General features: G+C 39.3%; 1 protein-coding gene across 1 annotated transcript; it reads right to left on the bottom strand.

The window, feature by feature from the left end:
* Positions 1-25,400, bottom strand: TXLNG (taxilin gamma). The gene is made up of 10 exons (XM_057375125.1): positions 24,802-25,400; positions 15,895-16,207; positions 15,142-15,233; positions 11,749-11,919; positions 10,796-10,990; positions 9,292-9,411; positions 8,226-8,300; positions 5,042-5,134; positions 4,421-4,516; positions 1-3,451 (listed from the first exon to the last, which is right to left on the bottom strand). The coding sequence occupies exons 1-10, from the start codon at positions 25,294-25,296 to the stop codon at positions 3,131-3,133; spliced, it is 1,971 nt and encodes a 656-aa protein (XP_057231108.1). The 5' UTR covers positions 25,297-25,400; the 3' UTR covers positions 1-3,130.

Genomic DNA, 25,400 nt, shown 5'->3' with positions numbered 1-25,400 from the left:
AGGAATGCACAAGTCACTGCCCCGACCCCAGAGCAGCCCCTGCCCAGGGCAGCTCACTCCAACAATACTCCTCAACTCAAATTTCGCATCGTTTAATTTTTATGCTTGACTTTTCAAAAAAATAGTTCCAGCAGATTCAGTTAGAAGACATGAAGTTAAAGAAAAACTCAGAGTCCAGTATATTAAGCATACTTATTTACTTAATCTATACAGAATCGAGTAGATAAAATTTCAGATTCACATTAGTGAAAAATCTCTACAAAATGTTTTTGAAAAGCAAAACAAAGACTGCCTGTTCATTTATCACTTTTCCTCATGAAAGCAGACATGGGTTGTAAAAATAAAGCAGTGTGTTTAGCACAAACTAGATTTCTGCATCACTTTTTTCACAGTTATTTCCATCTACAGTCCAAAGAGGTAGATTTTCTGCAACACCTGAGAATTGAACTGTAACGTAACCAGGTGTAATGAAAGGAAGGACAAAACAATAGAGATACAGCCCTAACTTACGTGTGTACATTACACGTATTTGGGTCTTAAATCACATACAATTTAGCTTTTTGCAGCTTAATCATGGTGAAACTGTCAATCAGACCCCAGTTTTTACAATTAGACACACTCATCTCAGGCTACATCAGTTTACATCCCAAGTTAAATTGTTTGTAGTAGTGGGAGAAAGGCAGTAATACAAGTTTACTAAAAACCATACTGGAGCCCCTTTGGCTGCAGCCTGGCAGTGCAATAGCCTGCAGTATGGCAGATCAGTGACAGTGCTGAGCTTATCCCTTACATCAATTTGTATTTTTTTTCAATCAACACTCTTTAAGCAATGCATGAAACTCTGCTGACTGGTTTCAGGAAGCAAAGTACAGCTTGCCTTGGCCAGGTAAGTTGCTATGGTAAGAGTATGTTGAGGGTAGAAAAGAGAGAAGATATCCCCATTTTAAAAACCTTTCACTTGGGGCATTCTGCTTCATTTACATGTTTAGCCAGTAACAAAGATACTTGTATTGCTGTTCTATACGTCTGTTGTGTCTCTAAAAGCCCTTTAAAATATTCTTGCAGCAGGGTCCAAAAACTCCCTCTTGACTCCATGTAAAATAAGCACTATAGAAAGAATTGTTCAGAATACAAATGTCCAAATAATAAATTGTAAAAATAGAAAACTGCATGTCCTACCTTGCAAGCGTACGATGCACCAGATACAAAGTTTTTCACTTTTCCTCAGGAAAATTACATCATGCTTAGTGTTAGCTGAAAACCAGTTCTCACAACACCTGTTTTTCAAGCTTGATTCTATAAAGTAAGTAATTTGAACAGCAAATCTGAAATATTTATTTCCAGTTATTTTTATGCCATACGGTCTGCATTATCAGCATTTCAAAGCTCTGAATCTAACCTGACTGTTCACTGCTACCTTCTTTTCACTCCTGTATTGTGCTTGGATCACAGACACCAAACCCACATAAATCTAGGAGAAAGATGGCCAGCTTCCCACTTGCTCTGTTTCAGAAATGTCAGTTTTGCACAGTTCCTCTTAGTGGTATGAGCTAAAACACATGTATTAGGCCTTTCATAACCTTTCTCTCCAATACAGCTATGTTATTTCAACGTACATTACTACAGGAAAAGGATCAGGAGCTCAGTGCAGCCTGAACATTCAAGTAATTTAGCCACTGAACTGCCAAGGGCAAATGGGGGTGGGAAGCTCATTGAGATGTGCTTGATTCAGAAATCCCCTCCCAAGTAAGTGCAAAAAACTTTAAGTACCAGAAAAGGCTACACATGTTCATATTTCTTAAAATGACAGCAACCAAAACTAGAAAGTAAATGCATGGGAACTAAAGTGAGGGGTAGCTTGTAGTTAGATCATGTTGCTCTGCCAAAATAAATGTTGGTCCTAGTTTCTTTCAAGAAAAGAAGTCATAATGTTTGTATCAAATTKTCTAGGAAAATGCAATATGGTTTAAGGTTAATAACGGGGCTCTGCTTGTGTTATGTTGATTTCAGGATGTTGAAGTACCATCTTTACCAGATAAACTAAGTGGGAAGGCACTCTGCCAACTGGTGCAGCTCTGAGGTCGAATGTGCAGAAAATTCCACGTTGTACTTCAGGAAAGTATCTGAATCTTCATGTTCAATTACAACCAGTATAATCTTAACAAACAAATACATCACATACCTGGCTATTAGAGGAAGTCTTTATGCCAGACTCCTGTCTTCCACACCTACAGCAGGAAGTGTCTTATTCTCCAGCTCTTCAGATAATCCAGAGGTTTGCTCAGACATGAATGGATTTCTCTAGTCAGAATAACCATATGGTGGACACACTGCAGCTAAGAGGGAAGAATGTGACCAACACCCCGTGCAACAGGCTTCACAGCTACAAAATCCCACTTGGTAGCATCACTATACATTTTCCCACGTTTATATTTAACATGTTCACAGGTAGGGCAAATAGTCCAAACTAACCTTTACAACACAATCCTGAGACATCTGCAAAAAGCTGTTACACCCTGTTTCACCAGCTGCAACTTAATGTATTTTCAAAGCTGTTTTTTCATACCACAAAGTACATAAAACCCTTTTAACATATCTTTTACTATAGTCTGGACCTTTACTTTTTCATTCATGTATATGAAAACATATATAGGGGGAAAGCTGATGTTTTTACTGGCCATTAGACATCCTTATGTAGCTAAATTTACCGGAAAAATTGATAATCTTTAGTACACTGAGTGGCAAATCAATGAACAAAATCAGAGTGCTGTTCTTTAAAACCAAAGAGTGACCTGCTGTCACCATTGTCCCCGAACGGTATTAGATCTGTACACAGTCTTCCATGACAGTGATTTGTGTTGTGGGGAGGAAACGCACATGCATCCTTTTATGGAAAAATATTTTCTTTTAAAAAATGAGGCAGATGTGCAACACAGTTGTGGAAAATTTATAGTTTAAGCTATTTAAAGCTGCTATGCAGCTTCCTGTACCACGTAAGTCCAGTAGTTCTAAGAAAATACAGATATGGTAGAAAAAGTAAGAAAATTTTCACCACAAAACCAAATAGTTACCACCAACAGAGAAAGTTATACACAAAATATATCTCTCAATACAGTGTTTACACTTCATTTTAGTCTACAGATTCAGTGCCAGGGACAGGACTTGTTGAGACAGTCTTTTCAGACCTATTGGCCGCACATGATTCCACATCGGGTTGGATTCCTGGTTCCATGTCAATGGGAGTTCCCAGCTCCTCGTGGGAATTGAGTGTRCAGGACTGCAACACCTGCACAGCCAGATCCACATCTGCTTCTCTAAGAGAAACCTGCTCCTTGAGCACTTCCACCTTCTCATTCAGCTCGTTCCTTTCCGTCTGAAGGGCCCTGCATAGCTTCTCCAAACGCTCCAGTTTTATTTGAAAGCCTTTGTATTCTTTATCTCTTACTGTTTTCTGAAGGACAAAGGAAATAAAAATTGTGATACAACCATTTTCCCCCCATCAAATTAATGAAAAGCATCACAAGTATTTAATGCTGAATATTAAGTCTTAATTAATTTAGTAGGCCAAATTCCAGCTGAACTAGAGCCAATTTCCACCAAACTATGAGCTGGAGTGGCAATAAAACCTTTAATAGTAAGCAATGAGAACTACATAACCACTTAATGYGAACTGTAACTGGGCATCAACCAGGGCCCTAATGTGAAATCCCACAACATGGTCAACTACATCCCAAAAAATGGCAACTGTAGGGAGGAGAAGAGCATAGAAACAAGAAATACACAACCCTTCAGCAACATCCAAGCCAGAGTGTACCACACTCATGGTTCTCCTTATGAGCTCCTTATAGGAAGGGAGGGAAAGATAAACAGCACTACAGCAGAACCTACTCAACACAGCAGAGYTTGCCAGGGCCAGACCTCACATACCAGAACCAGGCCTTGGACAGTGCAGGCACAGCTGCACTGCACTGCTGCCACACTACAAGTAAGTAATGGCACTTCATGACCTCAAAAGCAGCAGTAATGCAAGAAAGCAATAGATCCCTCACACAGGGATGACTTCTTTCATGTCAGTCTTGTATTTCAAGCAGATTTCTATTGCAGCACCAGTTGAACTTTGCTCAGCATATTGAAAAACAGTCAATTCCTTCAGCTTGTATGATTTTATACACATCACACCACCATAAACAGTAAGCAAAGACAAGGGTCAATTTTTTTGTGCCATCAACTTGTATTTACACAGCAGCCTTCCATTTTACACACCTGAGAACCATACATTACATAACAGAAAACATAATGCAGACAATGCAAGAAGAGGCTACAGTGTATTATTTCCAGTTCTCTAAAACTGAAAAAATGTATGAAGTTCTCTAGGATTCAGACTCTTGCTGAACTGTACGGCTGCTTAAAACATGATTACCTCTTCAGCCATTTGCAGAAGAGCCTTGTTGTTGTTTTCCCATTTTGTACGCCACACAATGGTTTCCTTTTCCAGTTTCTTAATCTTCTTTGTCATCTACAAAAGATAAATAAAATATTTAATTTTGTGGCTTGTGTTGCAACATAGGTGGTTTTACATGAGTAATTTGACTTCTCAAGAACTGTTACTTTCCAAGACCAGTTTGAACAAGTTACTTTGGAAAAGTGCTTCTGCACAAAATCACCCCCACAAATACAGATTCTGCATTCAAAGAAAACAAGATTGAGTCTTAAAAGAAACAGACTATCAGCTTTCAAGCACAAGTAATAAAAAGCTCCAGGAAAAGAAGTTTTAAAACATAAGCACAGCCAAGGAGAATGAGAAGCAATATTTGGTAAAATACTGAAATTGCAATTTAGGGATTATGTAAATATGTCAAAAAGCAGAAAAAAAAGACATTTCTCTTCCATAATTCTTACATCTATTTTATGATCCAAATCAAATTGTCAAAATACTCCATATATTTTCAGAAGGCAAATGCTTATAAAATCTAAAATGCAAGCCACTAACAGCATGCATTTCTATTTAACTTTTTATGAAACTAGGTAATCCTGTAAATACCTTCTCCATTTCTTGCCTGAAAGTTGTAAAGAGCTCATTACTTTTTGCCATGGTGGTCTGGAATTCTTCAAATTTATCCATGTAAAGAGAAAGCTGTTGGAAAAGAGGCAGGAACATTAATCTGACCAGTGGTATACAAAGACAAAAACATGTAGGTAAAAGGCAAAATGAAACTAGAAATAAGAAAACATGAACTTCCTTATATTTTTAAGCTATGCTACAATTTCCATTTGAGGAACATGCAGACCTTGTCTGAAAATGTGCTAYTCAAATTACACATGAAGTACAATTCTGTGTTTATGGAACAGAAATATATTCTGAAGTAAAAAGAGTATTATGTTTAATAAAATGTTGGAAGACATCACAGGTCATCGCTGCCTCATTTTTACTTCCCTTCTGGAAAAAAATARTCTGTGGCCATACACACATACAGGAAATTCAGCACCTGGTTAGTGAAATTCCAACTTAGGAATTACCTACCTTTCCACTTTAACCAGCCAAGGCTAATAACCAAGACTGGGAAAAATAAACAGGTCTGATTCCACAAATCAAAATACACCTTCASAACCAATGTAATCTGCCCAGTAAGCAAAAATCATGGAAAGTGAATATTGAAAAGAAATTCATGTAGAAGTGAAAAKCATTACACTTTAAAAAGTAAAGAGCATTAATGTTCGATAACGGAAAAATTTCTTGCCCTGCACCACATGGTAAATCACCAAGAAAGAACTGCAAAGTATGTTTAATAACAGTTTTAAAAAATTATTCTTGATCAGTGTGTCATTTGATGTCCACACATGAACACATGACCATTTAACAGTAACTTCTTACTCYCAGTGAAGAGTAGGTTCTCTCAATTCTTACACTGGTCACAGGACAACTCAGAGCATAGAAATATTGTGGTTTGCTCTACTAATAAAGRGAATTTCGTAACAGGAATTAGCCTAGCTTGTCAGCAGTACATCATGACTCTTYGCCAATATTGTCACCGAACTTTCTAGTTCATCTTATTCTACAACAAAATCCAAATGATGCCTGATGATTTTTGCTTTTTTCTTTTTATATGCCTTTCATATATTCTCTGTGTCCTTAGCCTACATACTTGTAATTTTTGCAGTCTGATATTTTAGCTTTGTTCTGAGGTTCTGCTGGGCAGGGAGACCAAACATCCTCAGTGGGAGGCCRGAAAGCCCTGTGCTATCTTAAGTAAACCAAAGTTTCAACCTTGATTGAAACCTTCTCTCTGGAATGTATTTTGTAAACTGGGTCCAAGCTCATCTGGGGGGAATTTGTTACAGTAGGGGGATATCATGTCATTTTACTAAGCTTCYTACTGGGGGATCTTTGTCAGRYATGCTAATTTGCAGGATCTATACAAATTCTATAGGCATTGTACAAGGTGTGCATTTCGGCATATTTTCCACCTTGATGAGCTRTGCACCTAGGATCCTAATAAATACSGAGGTAAAATCCTTTTTATCCCTTTAAGCATGTCTGGCTTATAATTTTAGGACCAGAGAAAACAGCAAGACAAAGAAACCATTAACAATACCCACTGTAACTATTAAAAACAACACCAAAAGGTGGTGTGATTTTAAATAAAGAGTAACCAACTTGGAAAAAAGACTAAGTGTGGCAAAAAGCCTACTTGGAAATCTCTGTATATTCCTGTGTTCAAGTCCAATGGAGATGTGCATGATTACATCTAACTACACACATACAGACAAACCTTAAACCTAACTCCTGGAAAGCCTAAAAGACAACTGGGAACAGTAAGCGTGGAAAAAGGATATGGAACAACTTTCAAAGACACTGTCATGGTTTAAGCCCAGCTGGAAACTGGTTTAAGCATCACACAGCAGCTCACTCACCCCCACTCCCCACCCTAGCAGGATAGGAGGAGAATCCATACTGCAGGTTAAGGTAAGAACAGTTTAATAATTGAAACAAAGTAAAACACAAGAATAATACACGATGATGATAACAATGGTAACAGAGAGGAAAAAAACAAGTGATGCACAACATAGTTGCTCGCCACCTGCTGCCCAATATAAGATCCTATTACCAAGCCTACATCAGCCTCCTTTCCAAGTAACTCCCCCAGCTTATATACTAGGCATGATGTTTCTGGTCTGGAATATCCTTTGGCCAGTTTGTTTCACTTGTCCCAGCTATGCTCCCTCCCAGTTCTTTGTGTTTTCTTGTGTGCCTCTCACAAGCAGAGCACGAGACACAAAATAGCCCTTGACTTAGGATAAACACAATTTAGCAACAGCCAAAACATCTGTGTGCTATCAGTGTTATTCTTTATAGTGAATCCAAAACACTGTACCAGTTGTAGAAGAGAAATTTTCTCCATTGTAGCTGAAACCAGGACAGAGACCTCACACAAAAYCTCAGCTGAAGCAGTAACAGACATACAGTGAACAAAATAACTACTGCTTTTCAGTGTTGGTTGAAACTACCACTTCCCTGTGCCTTGTGCTGAGCTCACGTTGTCAATGACTGCAGGTGATCTAGAACCAAAGCACARAAACTGGAGACCCTCTTCTCTTTCAGAGTAGATTTTGCTGTAGCATTTACATTGTAACAAGAAAATAATTTGAAGACAGCAGGGTCTTCATATTCACCGAGATAGTGAGGTTACTAAATCTGAATAACTACAGGGATAAATGTGACATTGCTTGCTCCCAATCCTCCACAACAGGTGGTGATGGAAATAGTAAGAAACAGATTCTAAAACCTGCCTGAATAAAAATCCCCACACAACTCTTCATAGTCACAAGAGAAGAACATTTTCAGAGATGCCAAGCTTTCCTAAGCTTTTCTTCTTAYGCTTTCCTACATTCTAGTCTTGGTAATATTAATACTATTAATTTAAAAGGGCACCAACTCCAGAAATTCAATGTTTAGCACCTTCCAGGAACAGTACTTTCCAGATGTACTAAACAGCAAGTATAAATCATTGATTCTTTACAATTTATATTTTATGCTTCCCTACTGAAGAGTTACCTACTGTAAACTAAACTTTGACACAATAAAAAAATACCAAATATTTTTCACAAGAATCTGATGAATTTAAAGTTCTTTCAGCTGTTGCAYTACGGCCAGTATAGTCACAAATATCTTGGTATTTTCTTTTTGGAACTGTTACTAAAGATCTCTCCATTATAAAAAAAGATACCTGCTGCTTCAGCTGAGCTTCCTGTTGCTTCATCTGTTCACATTTGTGTCTGGATTCTGTAGCTTCTTTTAGCAGCTAAAAAACAATGAAAAAGCCATGTAATGAAAAAAAGTACCCCCAAAATGGCTTAACTTCATCTATGATTAAAAATGAACAAACATTAACATCACCTAAGGGCTATTCAACCACATTTTCTCACTTGGGCTTTTTTATTACCACACTATATTTTCATATATACAATTTAAAGCATGTGATGGCATGCAGAGATTTTTATTRAGACATTTTTCTAACTGGTAATATAAGTCAATGTTTCTATTTTTCTAGCATGTTTGAACTACTAAATCATGAACAGTTTGCTAACAAACTGTGTGTAATTTATAACTGGTTTGTAACCTCTCTAAGTCGTTTTCCACTTTCATTTCTCCAGTCATAATATTATCTCTGCAAACTAGTTCAAATCAATTTTACTTCAACTTTACACCATTTTGTAGGTACATCTTTGAAGAGATTTTCATCTGCTTATGACTCAGAAATTATGTTAAAAAAAATAGATRAATCCAACACTGGAGGGTCATTTTAAGACTATACAGAAAAATGAAGGGTTTTTGTCTAGAAATTACAGATCCATTGGAATAAAGCTTCTCGGAAGAYTGCAAATACATTGCTAATTATCAACATACAAAAAAAACCACCAAACACAGTTTGGAGAGCAAACAGTGCAGAAAGACATGTGCTTTATTCTGCATTTGTTATTTCTTACAGCMTAAAAACAGAGGTTACAACTCTTGACTRCACAGAAGTTACTTTTGGTGTTTCACAGCATGTTTCCCAGTCCAACAGAAATTTGAATATTTGCTGAGAAAATGCAAACAGTAAGATTACTTGTATGTTACCATGGACATCAATATTATAGTCATCATGTACAAAAACTAAATCTCAGTCTCCTTATTGAAATCTATACTAACTTTCAAAWGGTAGTCCTCTGAATTTCCTGTATTTGCTTTAAATCAGGCAAAGTCTGGTTTGGTGGGCTTTATTTCTCTTAACATATWTAGAGTTCACTTACAAACTCCCGTTCTCGCTGATGTTTTTCCTCTGCTTCTTTAATWAGCTGAGTAGTTTGCTGAAGTTTGGCATCCACAAGTTGCTGYTGCAGTTCCTTATGTTTGAACACTTGATCAATATGCTAAAGGAAAAAAGTAAATTATGGTAGTTAAATATACAGTCTGCTGGTTAATGAAGGGAAGTGTAGCATTTAACTGTTTCATGCAAAAGAAAAAGTGGCAAAAGACTGCTTTAGACGCCTTTTTCCCCCCTTTTATCTCCATAAGCTACAATAACCCTTTTTTGTCTTTCATGGAAGCCAGGTGCCTGTTTCATTAAGTTGGTACAATACTGTCAATCACTTCACACCAGACATTTCAAAAATCCTGTAGCCAAGGGACTACATCCTTGCTTCTAAAGTTGGTTTATCTACCTCTAGTCCTTATTATGTTACTTCTAAAAAACTCTCTCTTCATAATTAAAAAAGCTCAAAATGAGCAAAGTTTGCAAGAACAGTTTGCTTAGCTGATGAAATCCCACAAGTCGCTGCATTTTGTAGTCTTACTTCCATCCATAAAGCAGCACAATGGCAGCTTCCTATCTTTTCTCTTCTCCATATACTCTCATGGTATATACAAATATCCCATGATTGCAAAACATAGGGAATTAGCTRACAGAGAGCTTTCTTACTGATCCCAATTAAAAACCAAMCAAACAAACAACCTCCCAGAAACAGTTGAGAAATTATACTCCAAATCTCCTGTGCCAACTAAGAACCAGCCAACTAATCTTAGCTGTAAAACTCCATGCAGCTCAGTTCTCTTGGACAAGGAGAACTGGCTGTTTTCCATCACTGTAGCCTAGAGCAGCTCGTTCACATCCTGGTGCCAATTAAAGACAGCTCAGTTAGCCCTAGAGTAGTGACACTTCCATGACACCAGGCCAAATATGTTCTTAAAGCATGATAGCTTACTTYGATTCTATGCCAACAAGAGCACCTWTGTACACAAARGAGCTTCCCAAAAAGACCCCAACCTTAATGAAGCAGAAGAAAGAAGCCAGAATAACTTTTATATCCCCTCCTATTACAATATTAAATTGTAATTCTGAAGAACTTCAACTATTAATACACATTCCCGTTGGAAACAAACTTTGGAGGCCATTTATCCACTCAAACTAGGGTCAACTTCAAAACCTGATCATGTTACTTACACCTTGCCCAGCTGAGTTCGGAATACCTCTAAAGACAGAGGTTCCAGTCTCTGGACAACTTATTTCTATTTGATTACTTTCATTGTGAATGACTTTTYACAAGGCATTACAACTTAGATATTCAAAACCAGTCAGGAAAGGCAGACAGTGAGCCAAACAGCTACTCAATTTTTCTCAGAAGTAAAAAGAGTAATTTTTAAAGTTTTATATAAAATGGCTGTAAAACATGATGGGCTTTGCTGCCCTTTCCATAATTATCTGATCCTTACAGTCAAGGAACTAATAAAATCCCATTAGAAGTGTACTGTAAGCACCTCTTCTCGCAATGCATACTGTTCAATGAGTTTCTTCAGTTTTTCCCCCAGTTCAATATTTTCCTGACGGAGCTTGGCATTATGTATATCATGCTGTTCCAGTTGAGCCTGAATTTCATTCAGTGTGATCTGGAAGTGTGCAGTTGCTTCTTTCCGTCTTTCTTCTTCTTCACGTGCTTGTTGCATGTTTTCTTCCTTTTATGAATAAATAATAATAAAATATTTAAGTATAAAATATTAAAAGTGTTCAGGTCAAACTTTGCAYTATTGGAGTCAGAAACAATGGCAATAATTCACTTCTGTACAGTTTCAATTTCTAGASTGGTAGAACTAATAYAAGTCACAATCATAAGATGCCATGTTGACTACACATRTGAAGTGGGTGGAACAAAGATTCTATAAATTACAAAACTTTTACAAACTCTTGTCTTTACCACTACCAACCATTACCCAAAGGCTGGTATTAAGATGCTACATAAATACCTTTGCAASTGTCAGAATTATCCAGATGTAAAARRTATCATTGATACTATAATGYARTAYCCTACAGCAATCACAGATTCTTATCTTTGCTCTCTTCTATTTCACTCCCATTGATTGTATTCTGACAGAACTAAGCTTTTTGGATACCCTGCCATTTCACACTGCTATTATTTCACTTGTTTTATTTTTTCCAGCCATCATCAGCACTGCTCCCAGAAACAGATATGACAAGATCAAACACTGCAAGTAATATGAAATAGTTTGAGGGGGGAAGGGGGAAAATCGCCAAGTTAACTATCCCTGTATTCCTTACCTTCAAATCAGCTACACTTACACCAAGCGCCACTCATCTCCTACACAAACAGATAATGGGCAAAGTGACAAAGAAAAAAGCAGCAGTCCTGATTTTAAGCAGTGATCTGTAGGATTTCCATCACCAGCAGCACTGTAATTTATGTAAATAAACTAACCTTCAAAGTTTTGTTATGACGCTGAAGCTCCCGACAGAGAGATTCCAGTTTGCTACGTGCCAAAATGGCCTTGCTATGCTCACTCTGCAAATGGACTTTCTCCTTCACAACTTGTGCTTGTTTCTTCTGCAGTATCTTCATTTGCTTTTGAACATTCCGGCTCTCCTCCAACTATAGTTAGAGTAAATTTGTTAAATAAACATAAGTGAAACCATCTTTATGCATGTAGATGAGCACACTGCAGAAACTTTTGAACGTTTTGGATGAAAACAAGGAAGTAAAATTGCATTAAGACCCCAAATTGATCTTAAAGWGAAACTACCATCATCCTACAGACAATTCTAAATGTGCAAGGACAGAAGATGAAAATATACAAATTCCAACTTAATATTTGCCTTTGAGGAACAGAGAGCATGGACCTGTCGTTGACCATGAGCTATCAGCCTACTTTCATCCAGAGGGGTAAGAGTAGCCCTCTGAAAGGAAGATGTGGCAAGTAAAATTAAAAGCCAACTGAGACTGGCWTTTCAACAAGTCACAACTTTCCCCACTCTTATCTTGAAAGTACATGCARCTGTTTACCCAACAGGTCTTGGTTTTGCTATCAAAAAGAAAAATCACCRAACTGTATAGAGCTCCTTGTCAGCAGGAGCTCCTACCACAGGAAGGAGTAACTGACACAAGTCTGTAAAACGCTGATATATTTCAGAGAAGAACAGACAAAACTAGCAGCCTTGACAATCAAGTTAGTTACTATTAAAACTATATAGACCAGACTTCAATGACTGAAGAGATCTGCAGTCTCAACCATTTGAAGCAGATCTTTTCCTCTATTTCCTTTAAGCTGTTTACATGATAGATGACACAGTTAAACTCTGTATACATATTTCAAAATCTATGAATATCCAGTAAACAGAAGCTTCTTATATTAATATCTCACAGGGTATGTTCCATTACACATGATTTTTGGGCTCCCTGAGAAACCATTTAGTGTGTTCCTTTGCAAAGAAGGCAACAATGTTAAGTGTTAGACTGCTCCTTATTAGACAGTGCCTCAGCCTTGGGACACCACAGGAAAACAGGGCTGGCAATGAGGAACATCACACTGACAGAAGAATAATACAATGCTGGTTTTCTGAAAGAGCTCAAAATAATGCTGAAGCACAGAAGAAAGAATAAAGTTAAGGACCTCCATGACAACAGTAAATTAAATGTGTAGTTAATCTAGTTTAGGGAAAATAATATTAAGGGAATATTTTCACATCCGAACAYGAAAAGCCCTTTCCTAGCGTGGCCAGTGACCACTTCAAGTGGCTGTGCTGTTTGCGTATCTATGAAACTTCAGGCATGTAAAAGTGTGCCAGTGTGAGACATAACACCAAGGATGCAAACCTTCCTTCATCATAGGCTGATCTCCTGATAGATTCCAAATTACGGAAAAAAAAATTGTGGAAGATCTTTTGCCAGGAGAGAGGCATTCCTACCTTCATTGTACAGTCCTTTTCATGAGACACCACTGAAAAACCTGACAGTGAGCTTTAAAGATGATGAATCTTTAAAAAAAGAAAAAAAGCATTGTAGGTGCACTGTCATAAACAGTTCAAACCTCTGCTGGCATTACAGCTGACACCTATGCCAGTGGCTCTCCACCACTATCATGAAGAGAAGAATGCATCTTAAAAGGAACACAATCAGATCCAACGTAAACATTCTAAGTGGAACAGGGGCATCTTTCAAACTCATTTAGCTGAACCAGAGCTATTCTTACACCCAGACAAGCTCCCACCCAGCTCCTTAGACATTCTGAGCATCAAGGGGAAAGCAAGTGGTTYTCTAGGATGATGACAGTGAATGCTTACTCTGCCTATAGTCTATTGCTCTGCTCTTGGGAGGGCAAAAGCCTTAACAAGAACGTATCTTTTCTGACTGCCAAGTTCCTTTGAAGGAAATTACACTCATTTGGTCTAGCTGTTCCCTAATTGTTTGAGGTCTTTCCTTCAATAATAAAACTCAAAGTGAAGATAGGGCAGACCCTTTCCTTTCTGCAGAATCAAGGGATTCATGCTGGCCTAGCTCCTCATGCAGACCATCATCATCACCACTGTGAGGAGACATGGGAGCTGTCTGCTCAAACAGAAACGGCATCACATGCATGAGCCATTGCTCATAAAAAACAACGAACTTACTGCATTTTTCTCCCACAATATCAAAGCTCATTTTTAGGTGGCATCCCCATCCTTGAGTTACAACACAAAACTATTTTTTTTTCTCATTTAAATAAAAGTGACTTCTTAGAGAACCTCCTGGTTTTAAAGGAAATGCATTCATGTGAACTAAGAGCACATGAGAGAGCAAGGAAAACAAAGCAAAAAATATAACAGACCTCCATGGAGTACTCAGGATTTCCTTAACAGAGCTAATCTAAGTCTGTTCTTAAGTAATCAATATTGCCTCTGTGAGTAAAAAAGAGTACCCACTAGATCATCCTCAAAGTTTTGGTGACAGTATAAATCTCAAAAGAAAAAAATTATTTCAGAAGAGTTATGCCACGTTGTGCAGCCATTTTGTCATTTTCAGAAATATYTGCATACGATACACTTGACAGCTACAGAGAGAAAATGTATGCTTTAGTTCACATTCATATTTTAACTACAAATATGGTGGGAAAGCATGAACACACAGGATTTCCAGTCTTTTCACTCCTGTCTGGCCCTGTCTAAGACAAATGAGTCAAGTGTTATCTCCAAGAACATTCTGGAAGGTAAACTTACAAGTCCTCTCCTCTAACCCCCCAATTTTGTGATCAGTTGTTTTAGAGACTAAATTATCATTCTGCCCACTTGAGGCAGGTATGCACTTTATAAACTGTTTCTTTTTGTTTTGTTACTGAAGAAATGCAACCCTTTCTATCTGTTATTTACATGATCAGAAAGCACAAAGCCCAAAATTAAACCTAGACCTTTCCAAAGTCCCACATTCCTCAAAAAATCATTGAAGAGTTAAATGTAACTGAACAGTCCCCCCACCCCATCCCTGTATGATAGTATGTCCTTTCCTCTTTAGCCTACAATGATAAAACACTAGCATAAAAGCACTATCAACGGCTAGGAAAATAATTACTCCCGAAAGAACATTTAACTTTTCTGTTAATCCTAGTATTATGCTTCAACACCAAGTCATCCAAACCTATTTTTGTTTGGATTTGGGCAGTCACATAGAAGTGAAATGACTACATGAAAGTCTGGCTGAAGCAATACTCAGTTAGCTTGAGTATCTTTTTTACCAACACTGTAAAATATTCATAACCATTAAATGTCCTGTATTAGTTGTTCTTGCATGCCATAGTTAATATTAACACATGAGTAACTTCTGCTGTCTTTACAAATTACTTACCAGATCAGCATACTTCTTGCACAAAGCTGCCAGCTTTTCCTCTGGAGTAGAAAGTGTGTTCAAGGCTTGCATTAATAGTAACACTTCTTTTCCTATGAAATGGATGAAACACAATGATACTGAGGAAGGGAAACCATATACCAGAGAAGCCACCTGTCTTTAGAAGTAAAATACAGATCTACGAGAAATTAGTGTGATTTACATTGTTCCCTGACTTGACAGCTGCATAATCCTAACTGATGACAAATGGGAAGTCATCACACCAAGAATAAATTTCTCTTGCCTTATGTGCCATTCAACAACTATGATAGCAAAAATCACTTTAATATTAAAACAAAAATATTTTTAATTGCACAGATAAAAAGAAAAACCTGAAAAAAATGACATCTAGAAAAATAAGTTTCACTAATAAAGGATATTGGCAGATATGTTGGAATTTAATTATCAGCTGTGCTTTGGCAGCATTGAACACCACACCCCCAGATTTAAACCAGAAAAAGTTAAAAAGGTTGATTAGCAATTACCACATTATTATTAAAGTTCATGCAAAAATAGCATTGCCAGATGAAGGACTCTTACATATGCATTAAGAACTGTCTTTCCCAAGTAGGAGCACACACAGTTTCTCAAAATGTCCTGTTATGGGTGACAAGTTTTTGGCTACGGAGTAAATTTGAGACAAAGAGCAAATCCATAGCTTTTTTACAAAAATATTAAAGCCATTTAAAAACCCAAATGCCACAGAGAACACACCCAAAGTCTTCTCTTTGTGTTTTTCACTCTCTGGATCTTGTTGGCCATCAGGTGGATCAGTACGGGCTTCTTCTCTCCCAGGAGTCTCCTCACGGGACTCTTGGGAACAGCACGTGGAGCCTGGGTGCTTTCTAYTCTTTGTGATATACTCAGCCTCTTGCAGGGTGCCCGTGTTTTCCAGGCTGTARCAGTTGGACTGCGGATACTGCAGCGCTGGATCAGACAACTCAGTGCACTTGCTCTTCACCAGCTGATCCTGGTTATTCATCCCCATATCYCCAGATCCAGCTTCTTCCATGGCACCACCAAACACCTTCATTCAGAATGGAAAGCAGAAAAGTGGAYGTAAACAGTCAAGCAAAGGGATTTAAAATTTCCATTCTTCTTTTGCATGGACAAATAAGAGTAAAATGTAAGAAATAAACCTGATAAGAAGTCTGAGGAAATCTACATAAACACATTGTTTCAATGACATAGGGTGAGAGATTTAACTATTTCACTTCAATCACAATGCCAAATACAACTGTCAGCCCTTGACTGGAGAAGACTGGTTATTATAACAAGAATGATAAMCAGTACCAGGCGTACACCCCCTTTTGAAACTGTAAAATTCACATCTGTGAAATTATTCAAAAAAGTGAGTATTAACTGGCTTCAGGGTTGGAGTCCTACTATCTATGATTTGTAACAATACATTTTTTGTGCTCAATTAAACAGAACTTTCTCTAAAGATTTTCTAAAATGTTAAATTTTCATCACTTAACCAAGAAGTTAAACATAATCAGTTGCTTTATAACACTGCTGTGATATGGCCGTATTTTGAGCAAAATATCCAAGGTTCTTTATGTAAAACTAGTTCATCAAGCATCTCCAGACTGCTCCCTCAATCACCTGAACAACATTCTCAATTTCAACACTAACATTTAAGGTTGATGAGGACTTCAAGGGTGTTTGATTGGGTGTGTTTCTGTTTTGTTCATCTGGTTACACTGCAGGGCCTGGGACTCAGGACAACACTCGAAGATGGCAGAGTGTTTTTTTTGCTGTCCATTTGCAATCCCACTACACAATGTGCACAGATAATTAAGAGCACGATAAGCAGAGCTGAACTCACTGCCAAAGTAAAGGGATCATTCTTGCTGATTTGTTTTCAGTGAACTGAAGGTAAACTTCCTTAAAATCACTAGGAATTATAAAAACAGAGCTCGTTTATACACAGTTATGCTGTTCAAGCACAAATTAATTTCAGATTATCTTACATTTTCATAGTAAAAAATGTGCTAATTCTTAAAGCCACGGGTTTGCACTGCGTTTTACATTTCACACAAGACTGTTTTCCTCTTCAAAAGGAACTAGCCAACATCAAAAGAATGTAGCCAACACTAATAATATATTGTGAGATGTATTTCAGTTYCAAATTTGTTCAGCATGCTTGAAAAAATTAATTAAAAGTCATTAAAAAAAWATATATTTTTTGCAATATTCGTGCATAACAGCTTTGTTGTTCTCTATTCTTAAAGCAAGTCCCTTTAGACCTAATCTCAAGGTAGATTCATACTTGAGTAGATGGAATTCATGCAGTATCCTTCTCAAAGGACAATAAATTTTWAACTGCAAATAACCTGTATAGACAATAAGGAGCAACTTTTGACTTACCAAGGAAGAATCACATTGCACAGCTCTTTATAAGCGTGGAAATGATGCACATACTTTATGGACAGATATATGCATGGCAATTTTAGTGTCCAATCTTGTCACACAACATATTGATAAATGCCTACAAAGGTCATGCAGTAATTGAACTGCTGGAACAAATAACCAATTACATTTTACACCTCTATGAAGTCAACTGTAAAATGCAAATTTTTTTCCCCTTGGCTTGTCTTAAACTGTGGGTCTTCCAGGAAAGCCTTCCCCCTCTAGGGTCAGCCACAAAAAACCAAATTTGAAAACAAAACAGCTCACTTTACCTCTCTGTATGTACTAATGGTTGAAACCATGGCACAGATGTTGTTTAAAACCCATGATTCATACAGATGTTGTCTAAAACCCATGATTCATACAGAAGCTGAACACACTGTGTCACATTAAGTTGACAAGACAAGAAAGATCAGATTATTTTAACACAACACAATACCAAGAGTACCTGCAGTACCAACAAAACAGCTGAACTTGCAATTTTTTCTTWGCACAGAACATGAACTTCTGGTTCAGATACTTGCACCCAAGTTTGGCAAAACATTTTAAACTCAAAGTTTTGGATTTGGCACAGCATTTCCAGACTTACTGATATTCACAAAGAGACTTTGGGGGTTCTTCCTGAAAGCAGAGCACAAAATTGCCAACATCTCCAACAGGARCTGAGAAGATCTGACTGGCTGCAGTTACACATTGAACAGTAGCAGTGCCCAAGCAACTCTTACTATCATTTCAGTCCTCTTTTTCATACCCGCCTTCTCTGGGCCAGCAACAACATTTGTGCAACTTGTTTTAACACAGTTTACAGCCAGATCAGTTCCTCAACCCAGTTCACTGCACAGCAATAGGCAATCCTGCCAACAGAAGTGCAAGCAGGATGATTGGAAAGAAGCCAAAGCGTGAGAGCTTCTAAAAAATAAAAGTCAATCTAATCACAGTCAGAGTACAAGGAGCTAAACACACAGTATCTTATCCTCACCAGTGGTATGCCGTTAACACTGGCTACTGAAGAACTGGAACATCAACAAGACCATGTTTGTGAGCAGCACTGCTTCAAACCTAGTCAACTAAAAAATTTTCACTGGTTTTTAATATGAGAAAATTACATTGTTTCCAGTGGAAAAAAATAACTACTAGCAGGGCCACACATGTGACCAGTAAGTCATGAAATGCCCATCTCTTTTTTAGTAAATCATCACAGTAACCTAAGTGTCAATTCAGAGCTGGCAATTCACATGCATATTCTAAAGCATCTGGAAGTTGCACGAAGTGAGCACTGCCACCTCATTAATTCAGCAGAGCTTTTTGTTGAAATCAAATTAGGTGTCAGTTCAATTTTTTACTGACAATAATTTCTAAACTCTGAGTATTCTCTATTCTTTGTCAAAAAAGCCACAAGGACTTTTAGAATTTCAGACTCATTCTCTGAAGTCTAACAGAAAAGGCAGAAATAAACTATCAGAATACTGAATTGAAGAAACAGGCTTATGTACAAGTGTCCTGTACATCTCCAATGTATTTGAAAATTGTAAGGATGGTGAGAATATACAGAACTTGTCAACCTTCTTTTGGTTTTCCAGTRAACATGGAACAAATCCAAGCTTAGTGACAAGCAAGTATGCTCCCTGCAAAACCAAAGCTCAGTGTAGCAGTAGACAGGTTTTGTAAAAATACCCAGTTTTCTTACCTTGAATACAACTACAAATTGTTGACCACAGGCTAGAATACCGTGTTTAAAAAAGTGGTTCCACCAGCAGCTAGAACAATCTGATASTGTACACAAACCCCTCCCCCTCAAAATTCCCTCCTTAGTTAAAATTCTATCTGTCAAGGTATCGTCTGAGYTCTAGCAAATTTGACAGTAGTGTCATGACATATTAAAATTCTAACTTATTTAACCTAAATTAGGAAGTGTTTGTTTTTTATTTTTAACACCAGGAGTCAGCTATTGCCTGACAGGGGCCACAAGCACAAACATCTAGATGATTTTCTGATTACAACTAACAAAGGATTTTCTACATTAGCTATAACTTTAGATATTAAAAATATTAGCCCGCACTCCTAAAAGTCTACTTATTCTCAATGCTATTCTTAAAACACTGTAACTACAGGTAGTTTCAGATTTGGTCTGTATCAAGCTTCAAGTTGGAGCACAGCAATAATAAACAACACATAGAAAATGTTAATTACTAACCCATRTTATTCACTGAAATTGCTCCCTCCTTCATGAGGCAATGGTGAGAACAACCCCAACTCTTACCTCTTACCTTTTCAAATGYGTGCTCATCACACTAGTGAACTTCTCAGTTTAACATTCCAGCCAGAACAAAGCACTTCCCACTGCACATTGYATAATAGCGCTGATTCAGTACTGACTGAATAAAAACAAAACAAAACTATCCCAGCAAAGACCTTCTACTGAAATCGCTGCTACCTTTTCCAGCTGCTATTATGCCCTCTCAGCTTCCAGCCATCTTCAGCTACAGGTGCCTCATGATCTAACACCCCAGAGTCAGTCTACTACATGCTGGAAAGATTTACAAAGAGGCAAAAAGAGTATGTTGYACAGGTAACGTGCAACTTTCTAAAATAACAAATTTATCAAAATTCTACCATTAAAAAATAAGATATTCACTACCTACCTAGCTGTGAAACCAGCTATTACAAGCTGCTGACATTTCTGAATAAACATATCATCTTCRAGCTATTTAAAAGAGTTACAGGACAAACCACTTGAGGATGACTGTAGGAAAATTACTGGCAATGCAGCTCCTGCTCACCCTGAAGTTTTCATTCAGTCTTCTGCTCTGCTCCTTCAACTTATACCTTGATCAAAAAAGATGCACATCAAGAAAACTCTTACCTTACCTCTTACCTAAAAGCCCAGCACACAAGACAGCTATCCTATTTGTGAAACTGGCTATGATCACAAGAGCCTAAACCAGCTTTCCTTCAAACAGTACTGCTTCAGGAACGTGCTGCACAAAGGGATAAAATAGACACTTGCCTGACAGAACTTGTCCAACCACCACGCCAAAATGTAGCACAAACTGACTTATTTTTTTGTTCTACTACCTAAACAAATCTATAGCACATAATGCTGCCTAAAATATACTGTGCTTATTATCAGTACCATGTTTACCTGTATAGCATACTCCTGTGCATACACATATGCAATCTTTCCCTAAACCACCTGAAAACACTTCTCTGTAGCTTTTAWTAAAAGAAACCATAATTAGTAGCYGCACCAGCATTCATTTTCTCCTGCATGTTAGCTAATTACCCTAAAAAACATAAGCACTAGCATTAATCTGTGAAAACAACTCCTACGTAGCACATAGTAGCAGCTGGACTGTGCTGTGAAAAGACTCTTACACTCTTAGCCTTTGGAATTCTAATACTTTCAAGAACTATCCTGGAAGCTTTGGAACGAACATGTATGTAAACCAGATTTTTACACCTAAAAAGACAAACTAACAATATAAGTAAATATATAATCAATTCTAAAACATCAGACTCCAAAAGAGATAATCTGAATAACACTGTTCAGCTGACTAAATTTTCAACTGGTCATAAACATTTGTGATAAATACAGCTTACTTTTTTTTTGCCACATTTTTTTTGTTAGTGCAGTGGGTTGGGATAAGTTTATGTTCATAACAAATATTAGGCTTCCCACATCCCAGCAATTTAATTTTTCTTGCTAACACAGAAAAACTTATCTTGAAAACACGTATGTAATATACTTTTCCTCAGTGCAAATATTCAAGATAAATTTATTTAGCATAACTGTTGAAAAATCAATCATTTTTGGTAGCAATTTTATTTACAACTTCTGCATGAAACCCCTATTTTAGGATTTGGTTTGAATTTTGTAGCAGGTGCGCCTTCACCCACTGGCCTAGACACAATTTATTCAGATGCTTGTGACCACAAGACTAGCTTATTAAGGTTATTTCTCCATGCAATACTTCCCTATACTGTGCTCACTGACCTGAATGATCATGCAGTCTAATTATACCTTTCTGAAAACCTAATGGCCTCGGAGGTGGCTTCCCTACCAAACAAGGATCTTAGCTGTGCAATCTGAAAGTCATTTCAAACAAACATTTCACCCTGTTCTGTCATTACATCAAAAACTATGTTCTATGCACTCATTTATCTACTTTTAAAACACTGGACTGAGGCACCTGCAGCATTGCACCTCACCAGTTTCGAAGCACTGCAAAGACAAAAGTCCCAACCTCAGCTGGAGGACTATTAAGAAATACCTACTTCCTAAATTTGAATTTTAACTTCATAAAAGTCAATACAGATGCTTTGCTAGTAGAATTTGACCATTAAAATTCCTGGCCTTATAATTCAAGATCTGGTCTTCAGTATTGGTTCAGAAACATTCTCACGTGACTCCTTGCTTATAGGTCCTTACTTTTTCCTGTTACCCTTAACCACRCTGGGTTTTTTTGCTCTTTCAGTGGCCTCATGACACAGATGACATGCTTGCTTCAAATAAAAGCTTTTCAATTTACCTCAAATACAACCACAAAGGAAAAAAAAATCCCATCTCTTCCCTCATTTAGCTTAAGACATTAAAACAGTGGTGGTGCATCCCTCACACCCCTGCCCCAGGCCACACTATGATCTCAGGAATATTCATTAGGCCTTGGCCTTGACAAACAGCACCCTGGAATAAGCTCATCTGGAGCTTATCAGAAACACTGTCTGCTCCCAGGAACTAGTGATGGCTAAMAAGCTCACAGCTTTCAACAAACATCCTTGAAAATTTGTTTTTCTACATAAATAACAACCCAAGTAGAACAATATTTTTGTTACCGAACTTTCCAAGTAAGTTAACATCACAAATTGCCGCCAGGCTGAAAAATTATTATGACTAAAGCCCTCTCTCTTACGACCCTATAAACAGTGGTTTTCAGTGAGATCCYSTGAGCTCTCCTGGACTGCAGCAGGCTGTGGCCAGCATTTGTCTCTTGGGGGGCACCTCTCAGAGCCAGCGAATTCCCAAGCTTGCTATTCTTGGAGGACCCACTGCCAAACGCTGATGGTGGAGCCTGGGCTGATACCACTCCTTGACCCTTGAGAAGATGGAAAAGCATCCAATGTGAGTATTTCCCTGAATCCAAGGTGAATTTTTCACAGATAKATTGTCCTTGTCTATACTCTTCAAGTCTGTGTCTGTGCCAGCGTGAATATGCTAYAGCACTATAAATGTTGCTCTCTGAGATTAAGTGCTTTACATGTGTAAAAGTGAGGCCTGTAAGTGACTTACTGTTGTACTGAAAGTAAACTCTACAGAATCTTAGGTTAAATTGTTTAACCTGAGGTATCGATTAAGTGCTGTTAAGCTTAAGTGCTCTTAAAACCTTTGTGCCTAAACTATCAGTTAAGTCTCCAGCAAAGATTGGCAGGGGGGAATCCATTCTGATCCTTGTGGCTCTATGGGAGAGTCTCTCCTATTCCTTTATATCCTTACCCTTTTCCCATCCCCAGCCTTCACGTTGATCATGTTAGTTGATTTTAATTTTACACTGACTGTTTTTATTGCATTTTTTCTCTGCCTACTTTAACCACATAATGAGTAGCAGAGTGAACCTCACCAACAAACTCTGCCGTGGTTTCACTTTAATATTAAACCTGCTTTTGCTGGTGATTCTTTGAGCAACCTAAAATATTTCTGACAAACACCTGTAATTATAGCAAAAAATTCACTGCAGGAATCCAAAGCTTACATGAAAGATTTCAGCACATTAACACACATGACAAAGTGCCGCACATCTAATGAGACCTTTTTTAATGTAACCATCTGAGACAGGTGCTAATTAAGAAAACATTTAATATAGCATGAATCATTTCCGCCAATGAGGTTTCACTTCCTCTTTACTATAAACTTAATAGTTTTCCAGTCATCCACAGAACTATTCTGGAAAAAGCAGGGTTGACAAGTTCTGAATTCCCAATGCAAACAGGTCACAAGGAACCTAAAAATAATATCAAGGTAGGGGGAGGGAKATCCGCAAGAGAGTGCTGAATGATTTTTAATTCACAAAAAAAAGTTCTAAGTAAAATTTGCTTAACACTGCCTGCCACATTTCACCTCTTTAAAATAATTAAAGTCCTTTTGACTGTATTTGAAATAATATAGAATGCAGGTTTGGTTTGGTTTTTTTTAAACATCATCATCATCTGCTTTCATAACCCAAGTTACTTACAAGTTACTTCTTAGTAAAGAGCTAGAAAAAACACATTGCAGGAGCCAGTGCTTTTCAGCGACGAAAACTAGCTCCATAGCTTCCTATACCTCTCTAACATCCAAAATAAACCAACACCAACAAGTTACTATTTCTGAGATGCTGTTATCCTTTGCACCGTAGAAAAAAGGTACCATTAAAAAGCCACTTGAACTTATGTAAGGGCACAGGATGAAATACTTTAGAAGCACATGAGATTAGTAAGGCAGTTCTGTCACATAAAACACCGGGGTGATGATATTACATACAACAGCTGAATTACAGTGTATTTTAAATCTTTGCCGTTGGTGACCAAGCACAGGTATTTTAAGCTTTTCTTAYACGGATATGCAACCAGGAATTACTGTAAAATCACCGAGAACAGCCCTGCTTTCAGTGTGGTTTTGGTAGAAGATGGAAATAGAAAAAATGGCCTTTTTTTTTTAACTGTTTCGGAGGATAAGAAACCCTTCCCGCCACCCCCGCGGTCAGAGCCACCGTCCACTCCCGCCTCGCACCCCGGCCGTGYCGAGAGGTACGGGGAGGCCGCCGGTGGGACCCCGGGGAAGCGGCAGCCCCCCTTCCCCCGCCCGCAGCTCCCGCCCCACGCACACCGGGCCCGCCACGTGCTGCCGCCCCCGGCGGCCCGCGCTCGGCAGGGACCGCCCCGCGACCCYCGGGCAGCGCCAAGGGGCCGCTCCCGACCCCACGGGGCGAGCGCGGCTCCCCGGGGACCGCGCCGGCACCTTCCCGACACACGCCCGCGGGTGCCCGGCCGCGTCCGGCCTCGGGGATAGCCCGGCACTGAGGCTCCCGGCAGCGGCGGAGGCGGCGCGGGAACTGTCCTCCCCTGCCCCGTGCGCCCGGGCCGGGCGGCCGCGTGGGGACGGGGCAAGCGGGGAACGCGGCGCCGCGAAGAAGGCGGAGCTCCCTCCCGCCAGGCCCGACCGCACCGCCGCCTCACCTCAGGACTGCCGCTCGGGGCCGCCGCCGCCTCGTCGCCGCCGCCGCTGAGGCTCGGGCTCCGCCGGGTCGGTCCCGCCGCGCCGCCGCCCCCGCGCGTCGCCATGATGTGACGGCAGCATCCAAACAAGTGCCGAGCGCGGGGCACCGGAAGTGCTCCCCGCGGGCCCGCCTCTCTCCTGGTCGCAGCCAATCGCCGCGCAGTACTACGGCCCACGTGAGGGGCCCGCGCCCTCCCTGCCGCGGGGCGTGCCGGGAATTGTAGTCCCGCCGTCGGGGGGCGGGGGCGCGGCACGGCCCCGTGCGAAGAGCGATAGTGACGGTCCCCTCCCTGGCCGCGCTGCGTCCCGCATCTCTTGTCTGTATTCCTGCCTTGGTCACGGCTTTGAAGTCGGGGCCAACTCAGCGGCGTGCCCGTGAGGGGGCAGGGGGCGGGGCGGCCAGGGTCAGCAGAATCGAAGAGTGCGTCAGGTTGGAGTGGACCAYAGCGGGGCATCTGGTCCAACCTGCTCCGGCAGGGCCATCCCAGAGCACAGCGTTGTGTCCACGCGGTTCTGGAATACCTCCAGTTAGGGGGGCTCTCTGGAGATACCCGGTGAC

Source organism: Malurus melanocephalus, unplaced genomic scaffold (genome assembly GCF_030028575.1).
Source record: "Malurus melanocephalus ecotype Western Australia unplaced genomic scaffold, MMel_1.1 scaffold_239, whole genome shotgun sequence".
NCBI classification, from domain to species: Eukaryota; Metazoa; Chordata; class Aves; order Passeriformes; family Maluridae; genus Malurus; species Malurus melanocephalus.
The sequence above is the reverse complement of the archived record's forward strand: the minus strand, read 5'-3'. Positions and strand labels throughout refer to the sequence as shown.